The sequence below is a fragment of the Peromyscus californicus genome, unplaced genomic scaffold (genome assembly GCF_007827085.1).
Source record: "Peromyscus californicus insignis strain IS unplaced genomic scaffold, ASM782708v3 Scaffold_1__1_contigs__length_55948999, whole genome shotgun sequence".
In the NCBI taxonomy this organism is placed as follows: domain Eukaryota; kingdom Metazoa; phylum Chordata; class Mammalia; order Rodentia; family Cricetidae; genus Peromyscus; species Peromyscus californicus.
The window spans coordinates 12,811,565-12,837,768 of NW_026294492.1; the positions used below are offsets into that span (position 1 = coordinate 12,811,565).

The following is a 26,204-nucleotide window of genomic DNA, read 5'->3' on the forward strand; positions in this document are numbered from 1 at the left end:
ACCCAAATAAACAAAAATCAGAAGGAAAAGGGGGACATAACAATGGACTCTGAGGAAATAGAGAATAATAGCATGTTTGCATCTCATCTCTGCAACAATTCTTACTACAAAAAGTTTGGAATTTAATTCTCATTCTCCATATATCAACTAAATGAATGTTAAAAAACCCCTCTGAAGGTGATTGCTTTCACTAGATTCTGTATTCTTTAGGCCCTTCGTTTTCTATTGTTACCTGTAGTGTAGACAAAATGGCTGGAGTTCTCACATCCACCAGACAAAGGAGAGGGCAGTAAAGATTAAAATCAGAAAATCAGATGGGAGAAAGAAGTGGGCGGACAGAGCCTGACCTGTAATTACACGCTGTTTCATGAACAATAAATACAACGTTGACTGTGAGAGTCCTTTGGAAGTGTACAATCCCTTGACCACTGCCATTGTCTTCATTCATTTAGCACTGTGTCCTCTTAAGGCCCCAATTTTACTGTTGTCCTCATCAAGTAAAAATGTAGGTTATTTTCCAATTTAGGCCACCGTGAATATAAATGCCATGAGCATGAGAATTCTGATACTTTTTTTTTTTTTTTTTGGAGCTGAGGATTGAACCCAGGGCCTTGCGCTTGCTAGGCAAGTGCTCTGCCACTGAGCTAAATCCCCAACCGAGAATTCTGATACTTCTTAATACTAACTTTAATTGTATGGAAGATATACTGGGAAGACTGCAGGGATCCAGGGCAATCCTATCATTTTATGAAAATTCTGTATTACTGTAGACACACATGAACACATGGATAGAAAGAAAATGTCTGGAGAACATGGTTTACTCTTTTGTTTGTAGTAATGGGGTTGCTTGGGTGTAGGTACTATGTCCAAATGCATCAAAATACATACACTAAATATGTGCAGTTTTCTATCGACTATTACAATGCAACATGCTTTTAATGAATTTTACTTGATATCTGTGGAAAATTCCAAACTACAGCTATCAGAGAATATTTTGTACGCCATTACACAATGCCATGTCACACTTAGATTCAATGTTAAATTCTAGAGCATGTTTTACTCTTTGCTTTCTCAATTAAATTATAGTTAATAGGATATCTTTTATGTGAACATAACAATGCATTCTATGTCACTAGACTTACCTCAGTCCTCTTTCTATGTCTTGGTACATTTTTTTCAAATCAGTTTCAGTTTCACATGTTTACAGTAGTTTGCTAAAAAAAGATTATACAGAATAGTGTTTTTTACCCTATTATAGTTTTGCAAACAACACAATTAAAATAATGTATTTTCAACAACAACAACAAAAACATATTGGGTATGGTCAATTTACAGCATAAATTCAATATAACCCACAGAAAATTCCCAACAAATTATAACAGGAAAGCTGATTCCAAAGCTATGTGCCATGTGGAAAAACTCAGAACTCTTAATAGGATTAAGACAAACTGGTCTTAATTGACCAATGTGACTTTTGTACTTAACACAAATCTGCAACTGTTGTTGGTCCTTGGTCTTTTTTGGTAGGCCAAATCACACACAGAAGCTTATTCTTTCTTATGAATTCCCGGCCTTAGCTTGGCTTCTTTCTTGCCAGCTTTCCTTACCTTATTCCAACTACCTTTTGACTCTGTGCTTTCCTGTTCTCTTACTTCTATAAATCTTACTCTTACCCCTTGACTTGCTGTGGAGCTGGGTGGCTGATCCCTCAAGTCATCCTCCTTGGGTTCCTAGATCTCTTCTCTGAATTTTCTCCTTCTATATATACTCTCTGCCTGCCAGCCCAACCTATCCTTTCTCCTGCCTCACTATTGGCCATTCAGCTCTTTATTAGACCATCAGGTGTTTTAGAGAGCCACAGTAACACAAAGTTAAGCAAATGCACGTAAACAAAAGTAACACAACTTAATATTCTACTACATACAACAATGAAGAATATGTACAATATTTGTGAAAGAATAAGGGAATAGAGAGAAAAAGCCGAAAAACCAAAGCACAAAAATATAGCCAAGGTTTCATCAAAAGACCTAAGGAATCTCAACCAGGAAAAATGTGAACATGACCAATGTTATCTATGATTGTACATCTATAGAAACTACATGAGAACAGACTGCACAACTCCCACAAAAATAACTCAAAGCAACCCCTAAACTGATGTATTTCTGACCCTCCAGCTACTACTGATCTCTTTTTCAAACACAGAGACCACATGCTCTAGAGCTCTCTGGAATTGCAGGGGAACAGAAACATTGACTATGGCTATGCATCCCCTCAGTCCCCATTGTGGTTTCAGGAACCCCCAGTCTGACTGATGCTCATACACAAAATAATGTTGAAGAATAATTTAATATCTGGCTCCTGACACATGAATTATGGCACAAAATGTGGAATCTGCCCTATCTACCTGCCAAACACCATGAACACCCAAGGAACATCTGCAGCTCAGAAATTCCTTTAGTTTCCCAGAACTGAATTTCCCTGAATCATGCCATTGGGACTGGTGGTAGAGGAAAGTTAAAAGCATTCTAATCAAGAATATCTGAAAGATGACCCCCATTATCTCCTTTCTGCCAGTTTCTAAACTATTTGTAAAACTTAACACACAAACTGCAGATTGCAATGTTGAGAATCTCTAAAAATCAGACCTTCAGTATTCCAATCTGTCTTCCCACTGCACACCAAAAACAATGCCAGTGTGTGCACAAAGGACAGTGATAATATACACACCGCATCTCCCATAGCCAGGCCTGCAGAGCCTCCCCATTCCTAGGGAATGCACACTCAGGAAGGTTTAGAGGAGAAGGGCCACTGCCTGGGTCAACACATGGCCCAATGGACCCAGACTACCTCATGGTCTATCCAGCTCTCAGCCGATCTGATAGCTTAGGCAACATGCTCCTCCTACATGGGAGACAATTACCCCTCTTCACCATGGCATGGCTTATGGTCTCCATGCAGGCTCCCTATAGCTGCGTTAGAGGAGAACCCTAGAAAAACCCACAATCCACCTCCCATTGGGACTCCTGCCTGTTAGGCTTGCCCAGAGTCCCTCAGTAGCTAGTATTACCTGCTTGGGCCTCAGTCCAGATGAGCAAAGATCAAATGACTAAGGTAGCACAGGTCTTCCCAGCTGTGTCCTTCCACTTTAAGGGCAGACATGGATCTAGTCTGGGAAATTTGTATTTAAGTAGAAACTCTTCCAGTCTCTCAGAGTACTTCCTGTTCCTCTTTTAAGATACAGTGTCCCTTCTGTGCATATTCCATTCCACAGTCACTGACCAGTGCAATCACTAGGGAGTTTCCCAGTAGAGATTCTGCTCCATGACATCCAAAGAAGATCTTCACCAAAACTTATTCAAGAGATTTAATGGGGAAAGCGGAATCCAGAAGGGTGTCTGGAAAAGGGCAGCTGCTAATTGAACAGGCACAGGGCACATATAGGGCTTCTTAGGGGTAGACTTTTCTGAGGAAAAATTTTCAGGATGAGAATTGGTCAGATTTCAATCTGTGAGCCTGAACAATCTTGGAGATTGGCTGGATTTTGTGTCAGGGATTGGTTGACTTTCCTGCTCACGGATTAGTTTGGTTTCATGCTAGCTTGGTAATGGCTATGCATGTGTGGTTTTTTGGCTCTGGTTTCAGGGTTAGTGTGTGTTTTCTTTTGCTGGTCCTTTTACCTTACATGTATGGACCCATAAATTCACAAATATATTTTTTGCTATGACTTTAGAGGTGCACACAGTATAAACGTGGATATCATAATGTTTGAACAAATTGTTGACACTGTCAATTTTTTCTACAGAATAAATACGGTTGTATAACTGAATGTAAGTATGTTTGGCTAAAGATCTTAGAAAATACTTTATAGTAAGAAGCCCTTAGTATTTTTATCAGGTACTCAAATATTACTGTAATATGCAAAGGCTTTAACAGACTCATTGCAAGCAAAAAGTTTATTTCTGTATAAAGTGCAAACATCACAACACTGGCTACATTTATAGGCTTTCTCTGCAGTGTGATTTTTTCTCATGAGTTCGAAGACTACTGGTATATGCAAAGACTTTACCACACCAATTACATTCATATGGTTTGTCTCCAGTATGTGTTCTTTTATGCCTTTGAAGAACACTGTGTTGAACAAAGGCTTTACCACATTGATTACATTCATAGGGTTTCTCTCCAGTATGTGTTCTTTTATGCATTTGAAGATGACCCACTTGTCCAAAGGCTTTACCACACTGATTACATTCATAGGGTTTCTCTCCAGTATGGGTTCTTCTATGTAATTGGAGACTTCGATGTGTAGAGAATGCTTTACCACATTGATTACAGTTATATGGTTTCTCTCCAGTATGTGTTCTTTCATGCATTTGAAGAGAACTCTGATGTCCAAAGGCTTTACCACATTGATTACATTCATAGGGTTTTCTCTCCAGTATGTGTTCTTTTATGTATTCGGAGATTACTATGACATGCAAAGGATTTACCCACACACTGATTACATTCATAGGGTTTCTCTCCAGTATCGGGTTCTTCTATGTGCTTGGAGACTACTCTGTGTAGAGAAGGCTTTATCACACTGATTACATTTATAGGGTTTCTCTCCAGTATGGGTTCTTTTATGTATTTGGAGATTGCTGTGAAATGTAAAGGCTTTACCACACTGATTACATTCATAGAGTTTTTCTCCAGTATGTTTTCTTCTATGTAATTTTGAGACTACTCTGTATAGAGAAGGCTTTACCACATTGATTACATTCATACGGTTTCTCTCCAGTATGGGTTCTTCTATGTAATTGGAGACTACTCTGTCTAGAGAATGCTTTACCACATTGATTACATTCATATGGTTTCTCTCCAGTATGTGTCCTTTTATGTGCTTGGAGAGAATTCTGTTGTCCAAAGCCTTTTCCACATATATTACATTCATAGGGTTTCTCTCCAGTATGTGTTCTTTTATGCATAATGGAGAGAACCTAGTTGTCTAAAGGTTTTACCACACATATTACATTCATAGGGTTTCTCTCCAGTATGTGTTCTTTTTATGTATTCGGAGATTACTATGACATACAAAGGATTTACCACACTGATTACATTCATAGGGTTTCTCTCCAGTATGTGTTCTTCTATGTAATTGGAGACTACTGTGTGTAGAGAAGGCTTTATCACACTGATTACATTCATAGGGTTTTCTCTCCAGTATGTGTTCTTTTATGCACTTGAAGATGACCCACGTTTCCAAAGGCTTTACCACACTGATTACATTCATAGGATTTCTCTCCAGTATGTGTTCTTCCATGCTTTTGAAGATGACTGTCATATGCAAAGACTTTACCATATTGAGTATATACAGAAGGTTCCTCTCCAGTATGTCTTCTTTCATGCCTGCAAGTAGAATTAGCACACGTAAAAAGCCTTACCACATTCAATACACTATTGAATCTTTACCTCTGTATAAATTAATTTTGCCATTTAGACCCAACTGCAAAGAGGAATCAAATCTTAAGGTTTTATCACTGTATTTGCACTCATGTTTTTTCCCTTCAGGAAGGGTTGTTTTGCATCGTTGAAGATACCTATGATGGAAAGATCCTTTTTTACATGGTTCACATACATAGAATGTTTTTGCTTATTAGAGAGTTTTAGAGATATTCTTATGACCCTCTTCAATGTGTGTATTTTTTGTAATATGAGTAGTATGAAATAAATAGATTGGCAGTTCTACAGCATATGTCTCATGGTACTGATGATTAAATGCTGATATCTGTTAAGGCATTGTTTCCTTGTCATCTTTCTTAAAAGATTGCCTTGCAAATGCAATTCACCAGCTGAAATTGAGGTATACAGTTTTTGTGAGAATTTCATAATCATCAATACATTTTAAGCAGTGCTTATTTATACTGTTGCTTTTGTTTAAAACTTCCACAACACATTACAGTTTCTTGAGAGGCACATTTTGTATCAGATTGCACATGAAAAATTACCTTTCATGCCTTCTAGAAATTTGATGGTGTTCTTCAATATTATCATCTTCCCAACTGTATCCTAAAATATAGTACCAGAAAATGTATGGTATATATTATATTGAAAACTGGGCAAAATTTAACTTAATATCTTCAGTGAACCTTAAAATCATGCCTAAATTATTCACCTCATTCTTTTTCTTTCTCAATCAAACTACAGAAGAGCGTCACTAACCAAAGAACAGGTCTCCCCTTAATTTAAACATGAAGGAAAATTCAGTCTTACCTAAAATATAGAGGTTCCTGTAGGTCTCCAGCATCACATCTTTGTAGAGAGTCTTCTGGGAAGGATCCAGCAAAGGTCCATTCTTCCCAAGTGAAGTCAACATGCACATCATCATAGGTCACTATATTCTAAAATATCCCATACATGTGTACAACAGAAAGTATGATACTGATGACATTGCAAATGTATACTTCTTTGACAACATAGTGATATAATTCTGGTGCTCCCCACATTTATTCCATAACATAGAAATTATAATGTAATTACCAAGTCCCTTTAGATGAGATGAGAGAAATTGTATGAACAATTAGTAAGTACAAAAAATAAAAATAAGATGGACAAGCTGAATGTATTGGCTCATGCCTTTAACCTCAGCACTCAAAAGGCAAAGGCAGGTATATCTGCCTCTGAGTTGAATACCAGACTAGTCTATGCAATTGGTTCCAGGACAGCCAGAAGTACATATTAAGATACTGTCTCCCATGCAAAAATCAGTCAAACAAACAAGATAGAACTCAGGGGTTTCTCCTGAAGTTCCTAAAAAGAGTTATGCATTCACTCCAGTTCTGTACTCCTCTTCCAAAAACCTGAAGTGCCCCGATTTAAACTGTAACATCAATAAGAGTTTACTAAAAGACACTGCATGTTTAAACAGTTACAAATGAACAGATAAAAAACATTAGCAATATAAATGTTGATCATAAACAATCAAAACAGGGCAGGAGATGGCTCAGTAGTAAAGAGCTCTTGCTGGTCTTGCATATAGGTGGGCTTAATTGCCAGTACTTACATGGGGGAATCACAACTATCCATTACACCAAGTTCAGGGGTTCTCAGACCATCTTTTGATCACTATGAGGACCAGGTGACCATGTGGTGCATAACCATACATACATGTAAAACACTCATATTCATTTAAAAAAATATCAAAATAAACACAACAGGCAGGAAGAAAGTCCTATACCTGCATAATGTTCTAGACCTACGTAATAACTCAGTAGGCTCATGCAGTATTAATGTCATGAATATTTGCTATCCTGGGAAACAGAATGATACCCTCTGCCAAATATTAAAATTCAAGATATGGGTGAATTTCAGTACAACAGCATATGCATAACATGTACAAAAATCTATATTCCAGGGCCCATCACCCAATAATATAAAAACAAAAAAGCCAGAAATGTTGACCTACTTTTAATCCCAGAACTTGGGAGCCACAGTCAGGGATCTCTGAGTTTGAGGCCAGCCTGGGTATATAGATTTACTTTCAGGACAGCCAGGGCTACACAGACAAACCTTGTCTTCAAAAACAAACAAAGGAACAAAACAAACAAACAAACTACAACAGCAGGCTACCAAATTGACTCAGCACTGAATAGCAATGCCTTCTACCGTATCTTACGTAACTTAGGGATAGAGTCTATAATGGTGGTTAAGGCATGACAGCACAAGAAGGAAGCTGGCTGATTTCTTTCAATCACAACATAGTAAATACAAAGGAACAGTAAATGGATTGAGGCTATTCCATCCCCAATGAGAAATTTCATCCAGAAAGGCTCCTCTTCCTCATTCACATTCCCAAAAGAGAAATGGACTAGTCTTAGTATAACTCTGCTATGCAGGGTTGTGTTGTTTATCCCTGGGATATCTGCTCTATTCTGAAGGGAAATAGAGAAGGAGTGGATCTAGTGGAGAGGGAAGCAGTGGAGACGACTGGGAAAAGAGGAGGGAGGGGAAACTGAAGTCAGGATGTATTGTGTGAGAGAAGAAAATTTTAAAAAGGAAAAAAATATGGACACATTGAAGGAAGATTGGACCAAGGCAAACCTAAAATTTAGCAGGGTAAACAACAAATCCTATAGCTCTGTCTCAGACAAGTAGGGCTTCATTTTCAAAGGTCTTCCATAGTTCTATCCCTGAAATTTTTCATACATGTCTCTCCTTTGCTACTTCCACTCCCTGTATGCAGCTCTCCATGGCAGATGTCTCATGGTTTGGGTATTTCACCATCCTATCATCTCAAAATACAACACTGCCTTCATCTTCATGCAATGAGCTCTTACAGTCTCCTCACCTGAGTGTCTGACTCTGCCAAACATAGAAGGGTGCAATAGTGTTTAAATAAAATCACAGAGGAAAAATCTATGATCTATAAATTTTGCATCTTTCTTGTTTCCAGAACCAGTATGACATGAGTTACCACTGTTCCCCTCTCCCCACCAAAATATGGCTTTTAAGTTGTGCTGGACACTACCATGCATGGGCCAGAGTTGTAGCAGGTTCTGTATGAGGTTGCTTCTTGGGATCAGGAATTAAGTTGCCCATTCCTCGAATAAATTGAAGGCTGAGATGGATGGAATACCTTTGTTGAGACTTAGGAGACAAACCTTTACCAGTGGGAAATGCCTCAGGGGGCCTCTCACAGGCCCCCAAATCAAACACAGTCCAAACATTTCCAATCACCGTGGAGGTAGTTCCTCTCTAGGAAAATAATCTAGTGCCTAATGTAAAGAACAATACTGCACTAGATGATACAACTTTGATAGACAGATCAAAAATTCCAAAAAACACCATAAAACAAAATACTTTGACAGACTTCCATAAATGAACAAAAATCAAAGCTTAGAGTGCAAATTAACAGCATTGTCCTGCAAGGACTGGCGGACAGGTGACAATGTGACTCTAATTACACCAAAATCTTGGCATCAGAATTGGCCTCTTCAAGAGGTAGATGTCCAATTTCTAGGGATTGGAACCTTGTCTCAGGTAAAACAAAGTTCGAGATGGGTTGAATGCATAGGGTCAGAAGGACAGAGAGGAAGGCTGAAGCCACATGTGGCAAATGTAGCAGTGAGTCTTTGGGGCCGAGATCTGTTACAGCAATGGAATACCCAGAATAAAATTCCTCCAGTCTCAGAAGTGGAAAATAAACCAATTCATGTTTCTGGGAATAATATTATAAAATATTATAAAAACAGCCACCAACCATTCAGCTTGTACATAAACAGATCACAACTGCTGTTGAACTCTCAGAAGTACCAATGGCCCTAACTTTAAAATAGCTAACTGATAAACCTATCTGGGTTGGACAATGGCCTATGGCACAAGAAAAACTACAAGCTTTAGAACAGCTGGTTCAGGAGCAGTTAAATGCTCAACATATTGAAGAATCTACCAGCCCTTGGAATTCCCCTGTATTTGTTATTAAAAAGAAATCCCATAAATGGAGAATGCTGACAGAGCTGAGAGTCATTAATAAAGTAATTCAGCCTATGGGCTACCTACAGAATGGGATGCCCTTCCCCTCTCTGTTACCTAAAGAATGGCCTATTATACTTAATGACTTAAAAGACTGTTTCTTCACTATACCTCTACAAGAAAAGGACAGAGAAAAATTTGCCTTCACGGTACCTACTTAAAATAATTCCCAGCCACTCAAGAGATATCAATGGAAGGTCCTCCCACAGAAAATGTTATATAGCCCTACCCTGTGCCAACATTTTGTGCAAAAACTGTTGGAAATAATTCATTCAAAATTTCCACAATCTATAATCTACCATTATATGGATGATATCTTATTAGCTGATCCAAAGTTAGGTACCTTAGAAAACATGTTTGAAGAAGGAAAGAAAGTTTTGCCTCACTGGGGATTACAAATTGCTCCTGAAAAAAATACAAAGAGGAAATTCTATTAAATACTTAGGATATAAGATAGATCTATGCTGGGTGGTGGTGACGCACACCTTTAATCTGAGCACTTGTGAGGCAGAGCCAGGTGGATCTCTGTGAGTTCGAGGCCAGCCTGGTCTGCAGAGCAAGATCCAGGACAGGCACCAAAACTACACAGAACAACCCTGTCTCAAAAACAAAACAAAATGAAACAAAAAGATAGATCTACAAAAAATTAGACACCAAAAGGTACAACTCAGGGGAGATCATTGTGGACTAATGATTTTCAAAAATTGTTAGGGAATATTTCCAGCTTACAGACCATCATTGGAATACCTAAAGATGGAGTAGTAAATTTGGCCAGTACCCTAAAATGGGACAAGGATTTAAATAATCCAAAAGAAGTATCAGCTGAAGCTGAGAAGGAATTGGCTCTAGTAGAAAAGAAAATACGAGAGGCACATGTGGATTGTAGGAATCCAGAACTTAACTGCATTCTGGTCATACTCCCCTCTAGACACTCCCCCCACAGGGATTTTGATGCAGAGGGATGATATTATATTGGAATGGATATTTCTGACATGTAAACTGAGTAAGAAGTTAAAGATTTATGTAGAAAAGATCTCTGATTTGATTCTAAAAGGAAAACTAAGACTTCAGCAGAAATTGTAGTACCTTTAACTAATGAGGACATTTCTTCTTTATGGAAAGATAATGACTACTGGCAAAGAGCCTGCAGTGAATTTTTGGGAGAGATTAACAATTATTATCGCAAAAGCAAGAGAAGAGAACAGAATTCATAAAGAGAACTGACTGGGTCCTTCCTCACATTATATGGCAAAAACCAATCTCTGGAGTCCCCACATTCTATACTGATGCACATAAATTGTTGGAGACTGACCCAGGACTGTTTGACCCAGGACTGTTATGTCTTGAGTTTATCTGCTTTGTGGAGTCTTGCAAAAACAGGGCGTCCTTGGCCTAACCACAAAATGTACGTTTAGATAAACCACCTGGCATAAACTGTAATCGGCGAGTTGCAGAAGCCTGGGACCAAAGAAACACCCTACCCTGACCACCCTGACTTCTTCTCAAAAAATTTCCACTCTCCCTGCTCCCCCTCCCTGCCTGAAATCCTGCCTATAAGCTGCAACATCCTGCCAATAAACGAGACCTTGACGCGACTCAGACTGACTCTGTCTTTCTTTATGTGCCTGGTCTCCTTCTTCTCTCGCCCCCATTGGCTTTCAGGTGGTTCCCTCCTCAAGACCCTCGAATAACCTGACCTGCTGGACGGGTCAATAAATCAGGAAAGGCAGGATATAAATCAGGAGACTTGGCCGGGTGGTGGTAGGTCATGCCATTAATCCCAGCACTCGGGAGAAAGAGCCAGGCAGATCTCTGTGAGCTCGAGGCCAGCCTGGACTATAGAGTGAGTTCCAGGAAAGATGCAAAGCTACACAGAGCAACCCTGTTGAAAAAAAAAAGAATTCTTCTTCATAAGCTGGAGAGATGGCTCAGTGGTTAAGAGCACCGACTGCTCTTCCAGAGTCCTGAGTTCAATGCCCAGCAACTGCATGGTGGCTCACAACCACTTGTAATGAGATCTGGTGCCCTCTTCTGGCCTACAGGGACACATGCAGGCAGAATACTGTATACATAAAAAAACAAACAAAGCAACAAAAAAAATTAAATAAATAAATAAATAAATCAGGAGGCTTAAGTAAAGTGGTTCAAAGCCCCTACAATTCTGTACAAAAGTTAGTGCTGTATGCTATTCTTATGGTACTAATGGACTTCACAGAACCTCTCAATGTAGCCACTCAATATGCAGGGAAAGTTGTTTTACATATTGAAACTGCTGAATTTATTCCTGATAATACAGAATTAACTTTACTATTTACACAATTACAGGAAATCATCAGAAATAGGGAACATCTTATATATAGAACACACATCAGATCCCATATGGGTCTGCCAGGTCCTTTAGCACAAGGTAATGACAAGATTGATCAGTTATTAATAGGCAATATGCTAGAAGCCTCAGAATTTCATAAGAAACACCATGTAAATAGCCAGGGTTTGAAGAAGGACTTTTCCATCACTTGGCAACAAGCCAAGGAAATTGTAAAACAAGGAAAAAAAAAAAGAAAGAAAGAAAAAAAATGTCCTACTTGTTCCTTTTATAACCAAACTCCATTACCTGCAGGAAGTAATCCTAAAGGTATACAAAGAAATGAAATTTGTCAGATGGATGTGTTTTGTTCACAGAATTTGGAAGATTAAAATATGTACACCATACCATTGACACCTATTCAGAATTTCAATAAGCAACTTCTATGAGTTCTGAAAAGGCTGACTCTGTGATTACACACCTATTAGAAGTTATGGCCATTATGGGAATACCTGTACAAATTAAGGCTGACAATGCTCTAACATATGTCTCAAAATGAGACAGTTTTTTGCTTACTACAATATAAAGCATGTTGCAGGTACACCACACAATCCCACAGGCCAAGCAGTCATAAAAAGATCCACTCGAACTTTAAAGGATATGCTACATAAACAGAAAGAGGTAACAATGACTCCTAGAAACAGATTACATAATGCTTTATTAACCGTGAATTTTCTCAGTGCTGATGAGAAAGGGATAACAGCTGCAGAGAGACATTGAATAACAGAAAAAACTCCAGTGCTAAACCAACCAGTTTACTTCAAGATGTTTTGACTTCAAAATGGAAACCAGGGTATGTCCGATGTTGGGGAAGGAGTTTTCCCTTTGTTTCTGTAGGAGAAAAGCTATGGATACCAACAAAATTAATAAAAATTCACTTAGAACAGGAGAAACCCCTTGATGAGGAGAAGTAACAGCTCTCCCACTGAGGCAACAACTCTACAAGTTGTAGAAAAACTCAACAAACAAGTGTCGGGGCAAGGTTTTGCTTTTTGTCTTTGTAGGATAATAGAAATACCCATCTTCAAGAAATCACAAGGTCTTGGACACCTAGATGTCTAGTGCATAAAGGAAGGACCTACTGGTACCAATGTACTCTACAGGGTAATATCTCACTGCCTAACATCAATATCTCTTTAACGCTAGAAGAGCTGCGGCCCCCAATTCAATTATAAATCAAGCTGGCTTTGGAGTTGGAATGTGGCTCTCCCCTTCTCTAAACCCAAGCATATTGCTAAAAGAAAAACTAGGAGATTCTGTCTCATATCAAAAAAGCCAACTGGTATGGGACAAAAGAAAACCAATAATCTAGGGATCATTGTTGTCAAGATTCTATTTCTCTGCATGTTTATTCTTGGTTTCTCAGAATCCTCCTCACATGTCATGTCATCTTAAGATTCAAACTTTCAGGGCTGGAGAGATGGCTCAGTGGTTAAGGGCACTGGTTACTCTTCCAAAGGTCCTGAGTTCAATTCCCAGCAACCACATGGTGGCTCACAGCCATATGTAATGAGATCTGGCACCCTCTTCTGGCCAGCAGGCATACATGCAGACAGAACACTGTATACATAATAATAATAAATAAGTTTAAAAAAAAAGGTTCAAACTTTCCATTTTGATATTAATAATGTAAAGCTTTCCATAGTAAAAAATAAGTCTTTCCAATAGCAATCTTTGAAGTATTCAGAAGGAAGATAGGACCCCATAACAATGACTCTACTCTGTCCAGAAAGATGCCATTGTACTAAGAGCATTACTCAATGGTCAGCCTTGGACTAATAATTCTTCACGACAGTTCTAAGATGAGATGGTCCATTATACTACACTACTAGCCAGAATCTTCAACAATCTTATCCATTTCTGAGACTGGCTGTAGACTCTATGGCTAGCCCTGTTGAGACGTAACTATCTAAGCTTTCTTACAGGACCTCACAGAGATACTGTCACCCCCCTAAACAGCAGGAAGCAATTCTAAGGAATTGATGCCACTCTCCCAAAGGTTTCGTTTTTCTTATGGATAGATGGTTATAGGGTTGGAGGTGGAACAATAAAATTGAGGCTCAGTATTCTCCTTTAGAAAAGAAAAAGGGGAATGGATAGGTATAGTATATATATAAGGTAATTATTGTATCTACTAGTAAACTGATTTAGCAAACTATCAGCCTTGGACAATGTGCACTGGTATAGATTCTTATATATTTGGTATAAATGTAAACTATTCTTATATTCCTATTTAAGATGATTTGTATATTGATACAATGACAAAGCTCTATCTGTTGTACTATACATATATTTCAACTGTTTGAAATATTTTGTATATTGATACAAATGTAAAGTTACATTTGTCATACTGTATGCATGTTCTACTTCTGTTTAAGATATTTTGTGTAGTGACACATGTTAAGGATATTGTTGTCATATTGCATATTACATTATACATTTCTACCTCTGTTTAAGATATTTTGTGTATTGTCACAATTTTGAGGTCATTGTCCTTATATAGTTCATCTGCTTTCAGACTGTTTACCTTGTTAATGTGAAACCTTACCCCCTTAGTTATTTAGGTAGAGAAGACTTACAGATTTATAGTAACCCATGCTTGCCATTTCTATAGTTATGTTAGTTAGAATGTCCAGATTTACAGAAACATATGTCAGATGGACAGGTAATCTTCAAACACATCATAGACATAGACAATATGGCACTTAAATGTTTGATAACTTAGAATTCTGTTGATGTGAGACACAATAGCTCCTTGAAGCACCAATCTGATCCCAAAAGAATGTTGGGCTTCTGAGACATTTCCATTTGGAAGTTTGTCTTCTTCTTGACACACAAGGGGCTGCTGAGCAAAGAACTGCCCTTGCCTCAACTGCTGACAGTATGAACACTTTCCTTTCCAGACAAGCAAAACATAAGGAAAAACAACTACTGAACCATGCCAAGACAGGGAAAGATAGTCTTTCAGAATTCCTGATTCTGAAAATGGTCTGTCAGATATTCTAGGCCTATAGTCCAATTAGATGCCCCAACAATGCTGAGAAATTTTAGGTGACTGTCCAGGCTGCCAACTGTCTCTGTCTACTCTCACAAGAATTTTCAGAAATTGCTTGCATGCATTTTTCATTTTCTCTAGTATTATTATGATCCTTCTCAGGTCTTTGATGGCATTGAAAACTAGATAGTTACAATCTTCTCATATCTTAGCTAGAACATATTAAGTACTAGAGTTAGAATCTTCAGGATAGGTCAGCTATTGTAGTAATCTCGGTGATTTGCCTTTTACCTATGATCTGGACAATTCTGGACAGTTAGCATGCCTTTCCTGTTTGATGTTGTTCTTGTTGGTGGTAGTCCCATTTTTATTTATATTACTACCCTTTGTTTTTCCTGGACAATACTTGTAATCATTCTTATTGCATATTGTATATAGTTTGCATTAAGTTTAGAACCTTCTTATTGAGACAAAAAAGGAGAAATGTAGTGGTATTTGCTCCACCCTTGACCTTGGGCTATAGGTCCTGAAGGAGGAAGTGCTTCTTGCCATTGTATGTGACCTTTTAAAAGAAAAGGGATGAGTCCCTTCTCCCTGCTGCCTGACATGTGGATTCACTCCTGGTCAGATCAGAGGACAACTTCAGCTGTCTACTCCATTCTGTATCTGTGAGTGTATTTCCTCCCTAATAAATTTCCCTAGTACTCCTTAAACAGCCTTCCATGGATTTATCACATTATCCAGCACCCAACTTGTGTGCTCCATTAGGAAACCTTCCTAAGCTTCAAATGCCGAGAGGGACCTTCTCTTTAATGGTGCTAAACTTCTTGAAATTTCCTGCCTCTGCTTTACCACAGGACTTCCATTTGAAAGCACCTAGTGCTGTTTTTCTCTACAAAACTGATTTTTCATTTCTTTCTGCACCACTTGTTTCTTTTCCACAGCTGACTTGAATGAGTCATCAGTAATAAACACCCAGCAGAATCAATACTTTGTCCAAGAAATCAGCCAATCACTTTTTAATTCTGCCTTACTAAATTTCTCAAGGAATGTGGAAAATGGGAATTATCTGGGGACAAAATACTATACAAATGCCCTCCAACTAAATTTTTCATGGAGTCTATTTCCCACTGAAATCCTATGACCCTAAGCTCCACTGTCTGCATTACTTTCAACACTTCCATATTCCTACTCCTACAAGAATAGGTGATTAAGCTCTGTGTGCAGCTTTCTATGGCTTTTGCCATCTAAAGTCCTAATATCTTACATTCCTCCAAAAGACAACATTCCCATCATTTACACGGCCACACAATCATTTTTGGTGTACCATATGTTGTTCCAACTTTCCTGTTTCTGGCTGCGATTAAATTCTCTAACCAAAAGCATCTCAGGTAATGAACAGGTTTATTTGGCTGATATTTGCACATCAGAACCCACAATTGTGGGAGCTTAGGATAGAAACTCAAGCTAGGAACTGAAGACAAAAACCACAGGGAAACACTGTCATTGTTTCCTGGCTTGCTTTCTTGCCTGGTCACTGTCTTGTGCTCAGCTAGCTCTCTTATCCATCTCAGGCCCACTTGCTTAGGGTATTGCAACCTCAGTGGAAGAGCCTTCCACACCAATCTTCAATCAGCACAATTTCGCACAAACACAGTAACTGGCGATTCTGATCTGGGCATAGCCTCTAATAATATTCACTCAGATGAGTGTAGGCTACATCATGTTGACAGCTGAAGCCAATTAAGACAAAGAGGCAAAAATAATATATGAGAAGATTTTAAAAACACAAAACCAATATATTAACTATATCTATCACTTAAGCATCAAAAACACAAACATGAAGACGGTAACAACTGGAAAACATAAACATGTCAAGAAATGAGGAGAAGCATCAAGAAGAGAAAGAAGATCAAGAAGAGAAAACTAAAACTGTCTCTCCAAAGAAAGTTTCCAAAACCAACAAAAACTCAAGGAACTGATAACATAAGAAATTTTCTCAATACAAAATTGGTGAAGGTCCATCATTTTCCAGAAAATGAACAGTATAATTAGATTACAATTAATAAAATCAACAACATGGATGGCACAATTGACACAACAAGACACAAAAACAGACCTAATATATATATAATGTGTGTGTGTGTGTGTCTGTGTGTGTATGTGCCTTAAACAAAAATGACAAGATTCTAATCAAAATCAAACTCAAAAAAAAAAAATCGCTGGCCATCACTCATCCTTTACACACTCCAGTTCTCTACTTTACCAATAACAGAAAAGGAGTTGGGTGAGGAGGGTGTTCCACCAAAATTGGAGAGATTCACGTGAAGTCTTCTGATGTTTTAACTTTATAGAAAACGGTTTTGATTGCTAAGAGGATCTGATTCTCTTATGATAAAGAAAAGGATATCTGTAGGATCAGTTAGACACCATTTTGTTTCCTATGATTGATGATTGCCTGTAAGTCTGCATCAGAGTGAGGAAATGAAAATTATTAATGAGGAAATGAAAACTTTTAAAAACAAAACGCAAGATAACAGGTTTTTAAAGAATCAGTGTAGGATTTGTATCAAATACCTAAGACAACTTGTTTTGCTCTAACTGCTTTATAAGTCACAGCACTTTTGAAAATGGGTTTATTGCTATTTTTATTGCATATGTTTGTGCATGAGAGAATGTCTTCCACATGTATACTGGTGAAACACAAAAAGAGGCTGCTAGATCCCATGGATCTGAAATAGTAGATAGTTATGAGCCTCCCAACTTGAGTATTGGTATCTGAACTCATGTCATCCCGCAAAAGAATATGTGCTGAGCCACCTGCCAAGACCCATAATACCTTTTATCCAATAAACCAAGAGATCTGTCACAAATTAACAACAACAAAGCCTAACAAAATAAAGAAGCAAAGAAATAACCCTTGGGTACATGAGGCATCAAAATTAAGATGTTGTATATGGTAAATCTGCAGAACAAATAGTGTTCAATTACAATGCCCAACAATTTACATCAGGAAAGGTGATTCCAAAACTACATGCAAAGTGGAAACACTCAGGATGTTCAATGGGATTATTAAAAAATAGTACACAGATTGACATATTATGACTTCTATACTTACTACAAAGATACAACAATCAAGAATGGGTACAACATTTGTAAAAGAATAAGGAGGAGGAAGAGAAAAAGCCAAGAACAAAAGCAGTCAACCTTTAATCAAAAACCAAAAAAAAATTACTTAGCCAGGAAAAGTGTGATCTTGACCAATGTTACCCAGCTACCTATGACTCAATGTGTATAGAAATTAAATAAACACAGACTTCACAGCTTTCACAAAATTAACTCAAAGTGACCCTTAAACTGTTGTTTCTGACCCTCCAGCCACTGATGGTTCATCCAAAGACAGAAGCCCCATGCTCTAGAGCTCTCTCTGCAAATGGAGGTGATCTCCTGCTATGGCTCTGCAGCCCCTTATGCACCCTTGTGGTTTCAGGTAAACCCAGCCCCACTGATGCCAAATCCCTCTAAAAACATAGAATAATTTATAATTTGCTTCCTGCCACATGGATTATGGCACAAGAAGTGGGTTCTGCCCGAACAACCTGCCCAACACCATACACACCTCACAAATCTCTGCCTATCAGAAACTCTTTAGTCCCCTAGAGCTAAACCTTACTGAATCACAACATTGTGGCTGATGGTAGCAGAAAGTGAGAAGCATTCTAAACATGTATTAATGAAAGAGGATCCACATCACTATCTTTCTACCAGTTTCTAAACTATTTGTAACATTCATAAGACAAACCTGAAAGAGGAATGCCATATTCAGAACTTCTAAAAGCCAGTCGATCAGTTTCCAATCTGTCTTCCCACTGAACACCAAAAGCAGTGCTCTTGTGTGCATACTGGGCAGTGATATTACCAGCATTATGTCCTTCCATGCCAGGGCTGCAGTCTCCCCCTCCCCAGGAAGTTCAGACACGGGAAGGTTCAGAGGACAAACACCACTGCCCAGGTCACCACATGGACCAACAGAACCACAGTCTTGCTCGTAGTCCACCCAAAACCCAGCAGAAATGACAGTACAGCAGACCTGCTGTGACTGTCCCACACTCACCATGGCATGGCTTGTGGTCTTCCTTACAACTCCCCACAGAGGATGCAGAGAAGAATCCCAAAAAGTACCTGCAAGCTACCTGCTGCTGATACTCCTGACAGATAAGCCTCTCCAGAGTCCCTCATTGACTAGGGCCACCCAGCTGGGTCTCAGAATATTAGCACCTCCCCTACTAGATGAACAGGGATCAAATGACTCAGACAGCACAAGGCCTTCCTGCTCTTCTGCCCTTCCAGCCCAGCAAGCAGAGCACTGGTCTAGAAAGTTTGTATTTTAGTAGACATTCTTTCACCCTCCAGAGCACCTCCTGTTCTTCATCCAAAGCACAAGGTCCTTTGTGGACATATTTCATTACGCACTCAATGTCCAGTGCAGCCAACCCATTGCCTCATAGCTGGGAAATTCTGCAGCCAAACACAGGTCACATTCACACAGTACATGTTTTACTGTGTAACTGTTGTTAAAGAAAAACAGGCCATGAATTAGAAAACAATGAAAGGTCATGGTAGGGCTTGGTGGCAGGAAAAAGAATGTGGATATGATGTAGTGATAATCTCAAAAAATTATTTTGAAAAGTTGAAACAGGGTTTATAGCCATGTGCTCCAGAGACTAGGGATTTGTATTAGAGCACATCAAAGATTTCTCACACCTCTTCTCTCAGGATGAACATCTTAAACTAGAAAATTAACAGTCCTGTTAGGCAGGGCCACAACATTTTATACAGATCTTCTATTTTGGTTGAAATACTATAACTATAGCAATTTGGTTTCATAATAAGGTCACTCTTTATCTAGATTCTAGATTGCCTTGGTCTGTGGACCCCAAGAAATGGCCAATCAGTATCTTATAGAGCATCTGAAATTGATTACCTAATTCCACAATGCTAATCTCAACTACTGTTGAAGTAGAAGAGCTCTTACCCTCCATCCTGCCTCTCCCTTTCTACACTGTGACTCCACAAGCTTCAAAGTTGGTCAATGAACTCAATTCTTGCACAGGTACCTCTTCATTTATAAGTCCTCACTAAAAGCCAAAGATTGGAGGTCACTCACTAACTGGTCTATTTTTTCTTCTCACTGAACAGTCGAGGCTCAGAATGGAAAGAGCTAAAGAACTGTCTTCCCAGACCTTGGCAGCAGAGGCAGGATTAGGTGTTCAAAGCAATTCTCGATAACACATTATGAAGGAAGCCTGGGCTATATATGAGACATTGCTCTACACAGAAATAAATAATCAACAGCCCTTGAGAAAAAAGGGATGAATTTAACATTAGGCCTAGAAACAGTGGGGAACAGAAACCAATAGAAATAAGAGCAGTAATGCACTTGAAGAAAATATTTAAAAAATTTTAACATTTAACACTTAAAGCAGTAAGAGATTTATAAAATGATATAAATAATGTATTTTTAAGATTAAAAAAACACTTAGCTATATTGACTTTGAAGAGGAGTAGGCTTTCTCCTAGTACAGTGTCATTAATAAGAGATAGATTGATCGTGTCCATATGCACATGTTGGCTGCTGAGGTCTGTTACCTGACACACAGTTACAGTCAATGGCCTGTTATTCAAACCTCTGAGCCTGCATTACTGTGTCAAGCAGAACTGACCATATCTGCATAGGACAGTTGCCTAATTGCAAATTCAATATTCATTGGCTCAAGATAACCTTCCCAAACTGTACACCTACACAATCTGGTCTGTGTTCATTCACATGAGATGAATTAAAACATGCTGGGAAATTACAAAATCACTCCCACTTCCACAATCAGATCCTTTTCCATAATGGTGACTGCAGCAGCTGATTGACCACCCTATTTCCCCTGAGGTGTACACAAGAACCTGTTCCTATTTGGTCTGAAGACAGAAACAATGTTCCACATGTGGATCTTTCTCCTGTGACTACACTGGATGGTTGACTACATGACTCAAATGGATAATTTTAGAACTCTGGGCTGGTACAATCATTTCATTTAAGAATTTTCAAGGTACATTATAGAGGACAGCAAGGTCATTGCCCTAGAAATCAACAGACTGGAATCAAGGCCACCTGAGTCAACACAAGAGAGCTTGTCTCAGAAACACTTTTTTAACAGGATGAAATGCAGTTGTTCTACAATTAATACGCCTTCCCAAGAAGAAATCACTTAACACACTTAGAATAATAAAGAAAAATCTCTTTAATGATAGTATGCCTCCATCTCTGGCTAATGCTCAAAGAGGAAACAGCCTAGACATATACTGCATTCCACATATGCTGTCATCCTCAAGTGTCTTTTAGGTTCATGCTTCAGGTTAACTTTGAACAATCTAAACAGAGACAGGCAACTTGTAAAAGTCTAGCCACTTAGGCAGATGGGAGAGTTACACAGCAAAGATATTCCCAGACTTATGTAAGTATGTAAGTGACCTGAAATGGCAGGACTCTCTTCAGTGACAGTGCCCTGAGGTGGAGGTGCCAGGGGATGATAAAGATAAGAAAAGTAGAAGGTAGAAAAAAATAAAAGCTGTGGTGGGGAGGTCCTGCACAAGCTATATCTCATGCCAAGTAAGCTTAAGAATAGCATCTTGGAGCCAGGCGGTGGTGACTCACGCCTTTAATCCCAGCACTGGGGAGGCAGAGGCAGGCGGATCTTTTTGAGTTCAAGGCCAGCCTGGTCTAGAAAGCGAGCTCCAGGAAAGGTGCAAAGCTACACAGAGAAACCCTGTCTCGAAAAAAACAAAACAAAACAAAAAAAAAGAATAGCATCTTGGGATCTCTGTGAGTTCGAGGCCAGCCTGGTCTACAGAGTGATTTCCAGGAAAGGCACCAAACTACATGGAGAAATCCTGTCTCAGAAAAAAAGAAAAAAAGAAAAAAGAATAGCATCTTGGATACTACTTCCAGTGGGGAAATGGAAGACAATTGGAGACTTCTATGAAGTCAACAGAAACTATCATACAATGGGACAAAATCAGGAGGAGACTAATTAAACAATACTGCACAAGAGGAACACAGGGTATCTCAAGAACATTACTAAGCCCACAGTGGCCTTGGAACTGATAACCATAGCTCCATGTGTTGGGAATAGCTGGGTTCTCAGCATTGGAGGAAATCCCTGCACAAAGGCATTACCAGCACTGCCAAGCTATTCCAGGCTTTGGAGAAGGAGCTCTGTTTTATTGCCAATACATCAGGCTCTTAGGGAAAGCTCCCAAGTCCCAGGCCCCAGGCCATTACTAGCTCTCCCAAGAATACTCCTCTTCCCTGGCTGAAGGTCTAAAGGAAAGCCTTGCTTGATCAGGTAGGTCTGTAACACAACACTGATTGATATTTCAAATAGTTGCCACCTGGTGTCATGTTTTCTTCCATTTGCCAGAACTACGCTTTTCTCAGGAAGAAAACTGGAACTTTGTGACACAATGCCTCCTTAAGCAGCTTGTTAGAGGTCTGTTCTTTGATATGGGCATGGGCCCAGTGGCTGGTTGTAAAACAAGAGTGCTCCTTTGTAAGTTTGGAGCCAAATGTCTGGACAATCTTGGTGAACAAATGTGTATCCTAGCATCCTAATCTCTAACAGGCCTAGTTAGCATACTACTTATCTTTGGAGTGTTTTAGAGGCAGTCCTCCCTCAGCAAAATTCTACATTGAGTAATTATTACATCCTAAACTTTTGAAAATGCTTTATACCACCAATTATACTCTTCTACATCACAGTGTAGTAATGCACTGCTACCCAACACATGAGATGCTTTTACAACTTCCAAAAAAACAACTAGAAATGGGCTTTACACGTAAAGGTAAAATGCAAAGTACTGAATGTCGAGAAGCTCCTGGAGAAACTCTGCCTCTCTGAGTTTGGCAGCCTGCTTTCCACAAATGCACCAAAAGCATGCTAAGACTGACAAAATGATCTTTCTACACACAGCTCCCTGTTTCCCATGATCTGTGAAGATGCAGCCCACAGAGCAAAGTTATTCAGAGGCATGCCCCTGCGTCCAGGGAGTTGCAATGACTGCTGGGACCTCACAGGGCAGACAGAGACTCTGGTTGCAGGATCCCAACCAAACCTGGAGAGGCCCTGCCACACCAGCTCCTGCAACCTCCCCTCTGGAGACAGCAGTCCCTCGCTCACCTGGTCACCGTTTCCCATGCTCTCCAGTCAGCTCCCTGCAGCAGCGGCACTCACAGCACAGCACACAAGACCTCTCCCGCCAGCTCCTCTTCAAAGCAAAGCCTGAAGCCTGGAGCCCGGAAGCGCCCTGCACCACTTATGACTGGCAGGATGCCTGGAGGGCCTGATTGGCTAGTGAGTTCTGAGTGACAAGAGCACCTCCCATAGGGTTACCCTGTGTTTAAAGACACAGTACCATGGTTCCTGACCCTCCCTTCCACCTCAGACAAAGACCTTTTGTAAACCAGCAGATATACGCAATTTAATAGCATTTGCCTCCTGACTCCAATAGCCGACCCTGCTAACTTCTTGCTTTCTAAGACACTTCTGCTTTTTCATCCTGGACACAATGAAGCTAGCTAGCTTGTGCAGCCCTCTGTACTATGTAGGAGGAGTAATTCCCTATCACACAGGTGGAAGGGTGCCCATAATATTAACAACTAAAGAAGGATTTAAGGACACAAAAGGAGATGATGTTCAGTGGCTTCACACAGAGGTCAGGTGAACTGAAGGTACTTTTTACCTGGTTGTCACAAGGACTTCAGACAACCAGGAAAGAAAAGCAGGAACCAGATCACAAACAAGATAATAGATCTTTCTCCCATCAGAAGGCTGGATGATGGCTCCATTAATTTAGGAGTTTTATTCCTGAAATTCAGAGCAAACTGTTGGCAAGTGAGTAATAATAAAAAGAGTAGTCTTCATGGAAAGACGAATATTTAGAGAATAAAGGAGCCAGGAAGAATGTCTTTATGAGCACTATTGTTAGCCAGCTAATCAGGCAGGTTAAAAAAAAACAAAACAGCTGCATTATTCAAGGTTCTCCATATGAACATGACTAGTAGAATTAATCTCTACATGTATGTATAAAGGCAAATTATTAGACTGTCTCATAAACTGTGGTCCAGCTATTCCAACAGTGGCTGTGTACCAATGGAAATTTGAAGAAGCCAGTAGTTGTTCAGTCCCTTTGACTGAATGTCTCAGCTCCTCTTCAGTATACAACAAAATTAAAAAGAAGTAGGCCCTAATGGCAGTAAAGGAGTGAACTTGGTAGCCAGAGCTAGGACAAGCAGGCAAAGACAGAGGGCTTCCTTCTGTGATATCCTTTATATATGTCAGCTGCTGCCAAAAGGCGTGGTCCAGATTAAAGGTGGATCTTATTGTTTGTTGATTGGTTTTTTGGTGTTTTCAAGACACGGTTTATCTGTGTAGCCCTGGAACTCATTTTGTAGACCAGGCTGGCCTCAAACTCAGAAAATACAACTGTCTCTGCCTCCTGAGTGCTGTGGTTAATGGTGTACATTGCCACCAAGCAGCTAAAGGTGGATCTTATCACCTCATATGATACAGAGAAAAGATAGATTTTTTTATTTCAAAAGCTTTAAGAAAAATTCTTCACGGATGGTACTCAACTCTTTGGGTTTTAGTTCATTCCAGAGGTAGTCAGTTTGACTACCAAGAATGGCCATCACAACAGCCAAGACAGAAAAAATTAGAAAGATTTCTTACTTGAAGGAGGCAAGGACAGCATGGGAGTTATTTCCAAAACAATGCTTTTCAACAAAGGGAGCATGTGGATTATTTAGGGAGTAAGAGCATGTTCATGTAGAATTCTGAGTATTTGTAAGCATGCTCAGTCAACAAATCCACTTCTGAACATGATCACAATGTAAAAGCAGAGGCATTCAGGGACATTCTTACCTCAAAGCCATGTAAGAACATATATAAATTATAAGAATGATGGAAAGAAATGCCTCTGGCGTGTTCATCTTGTACCTCAAGGTCTTAGCTGAAAGTCAAGCAGATGAAGCTGTGAGGGTAGACGACTGCTTTGGAGCCCATGGTGCCTGTCACTCTTGATGTTGGATCTAAAGGATAACTGTACCAATGCCACAATTTTCACAGGTACAAAAGACAGAACACAAATAGAGAAAACATCCAGGAAAGTTCACCTAACAGCACTGCATACTCTGCTCTTAGATGAACGGTATGATGAGCTCTATTGACCTCAGAACAAAGCGGCTTTTGCCTCTGAGCAGGCTGGCTCACTAGAAGGCCACAACTGCATCCATGCAAGACCAGAAGGAGTTCATTTTAACTAGCCCTGGCTGCTATCTGTCTCAGGACTGTGACATCACTGTAGAGAATTCCATTCTTTCCTTTTTCTAACTGTTTTTTTTTTTAATTAAGTTATATGGTGTTTTGCCTGCATTTGTCTGTGCTTAGTACCTACCAAGGCCAAAAGCAGGCAGGAGATGCTGGGACTGGAGTTACAGCAAATGGTTAGCTACCATGTGGGTTCTGGGAATGGAACCTGGGTCCTCTGTAACAACACCCAGTGCTCTCAATTGCTGAGCCTATCGAGCCCCTGTTTTTTATTTAAAATTTATTTCCATAATGGTTAATTAAAAGATGTTATATCACTTTCCCTTTTTATCTCTTCATTCCATCCCCTCTTAAATCCCTTCCAACTTCTTCCTTGTTAAGTATGGGTGAATAAGTATGCTAAGTACATGAAAACAGCTGGGCAGTGGTGGCGCACGCCTTTAATCCCAGCACTCGGGAGGCAGAGGCAGGTGGATCTCTTTGAGTTCGAGGCCAGCTGTATACTCTGCTCATAGATGAACGGTTATAATGAGCTCTATTGACCTCAGAACAAAGTGGCTTTTGCCTCTGAGCAGGCTGGCTCAGGAGAAGGCCACAGCTGTTTCCATGCAAGACCAGAAGGAGTTCATTTTAACTAGCCCTGGCTGCTGTTCTACAGAGTGAGATCCAGGAAAGGCGCAAAGCAGCACAGAGAAACACCCTGTCTCGGAAAACAAAAAACAAAACAAACAAATAAAAAACATGAAAACAACCTGCTGCATCCATTTGTGTTGTATACATTCTTGTTGTACATATATGGATAATGGGCTCACCACATTGTACTTGGTAAACAATTAAGGAGCTCATCCTTAATTAATGGATTTCAAAGGGATGTGTGTATACTTCAGTTGCTAAACCTAAATACATAAAATTGAAACACTAAAGCTTTAAAAGTATGGGTTCCTAATGAACTTAGACTCTA

General features: G+C 39.5%; 1 protein-coding gene and 1 pseudogene across 1 annotated transcript; both read right to left on the bottom strand.

Moving 5' to 3' along the window:
- Positions 1 to 3,934: 3,934 nt before the first annotated feature.
- LOC128115343 (zinc finger protein 431-like) lies at positions 3,935 to 5,074 on the bottom strand (annotated as a pseudogene).
- A 4-nt stretch (positions 5,075 to 5,078) lies between these two features.
- On the bottom strand, positions 5,079 to 23,216 carry LOC128115345 (zinc finger protein 431-like). Its single transcript, XM_052745912.1, has 4 exons — positions 23,096 to 23,216; positions 6,250 to 6,377; positions 5,985 to 6,045; positions 5,079 to 5,385 (listed from the first exon to the last, which is right to left on the bottom strand). The coding sequence occupies exons 2-4, from the start codon at positions 6,362 to 6,364 to the stop codon at positions 5,181 to 5,183; spliced, it is 381 nt and encodes a 126-aa protein (XP_052601872.1). The 5' UTR covers positions 6,365 to 6,377; positions 23,096 to 23,216; the 3' UTR covers positions 5,079 to 5,180.
- Positions 23,217 to 26,204: the final 2,988 nt, after the last annotated feature.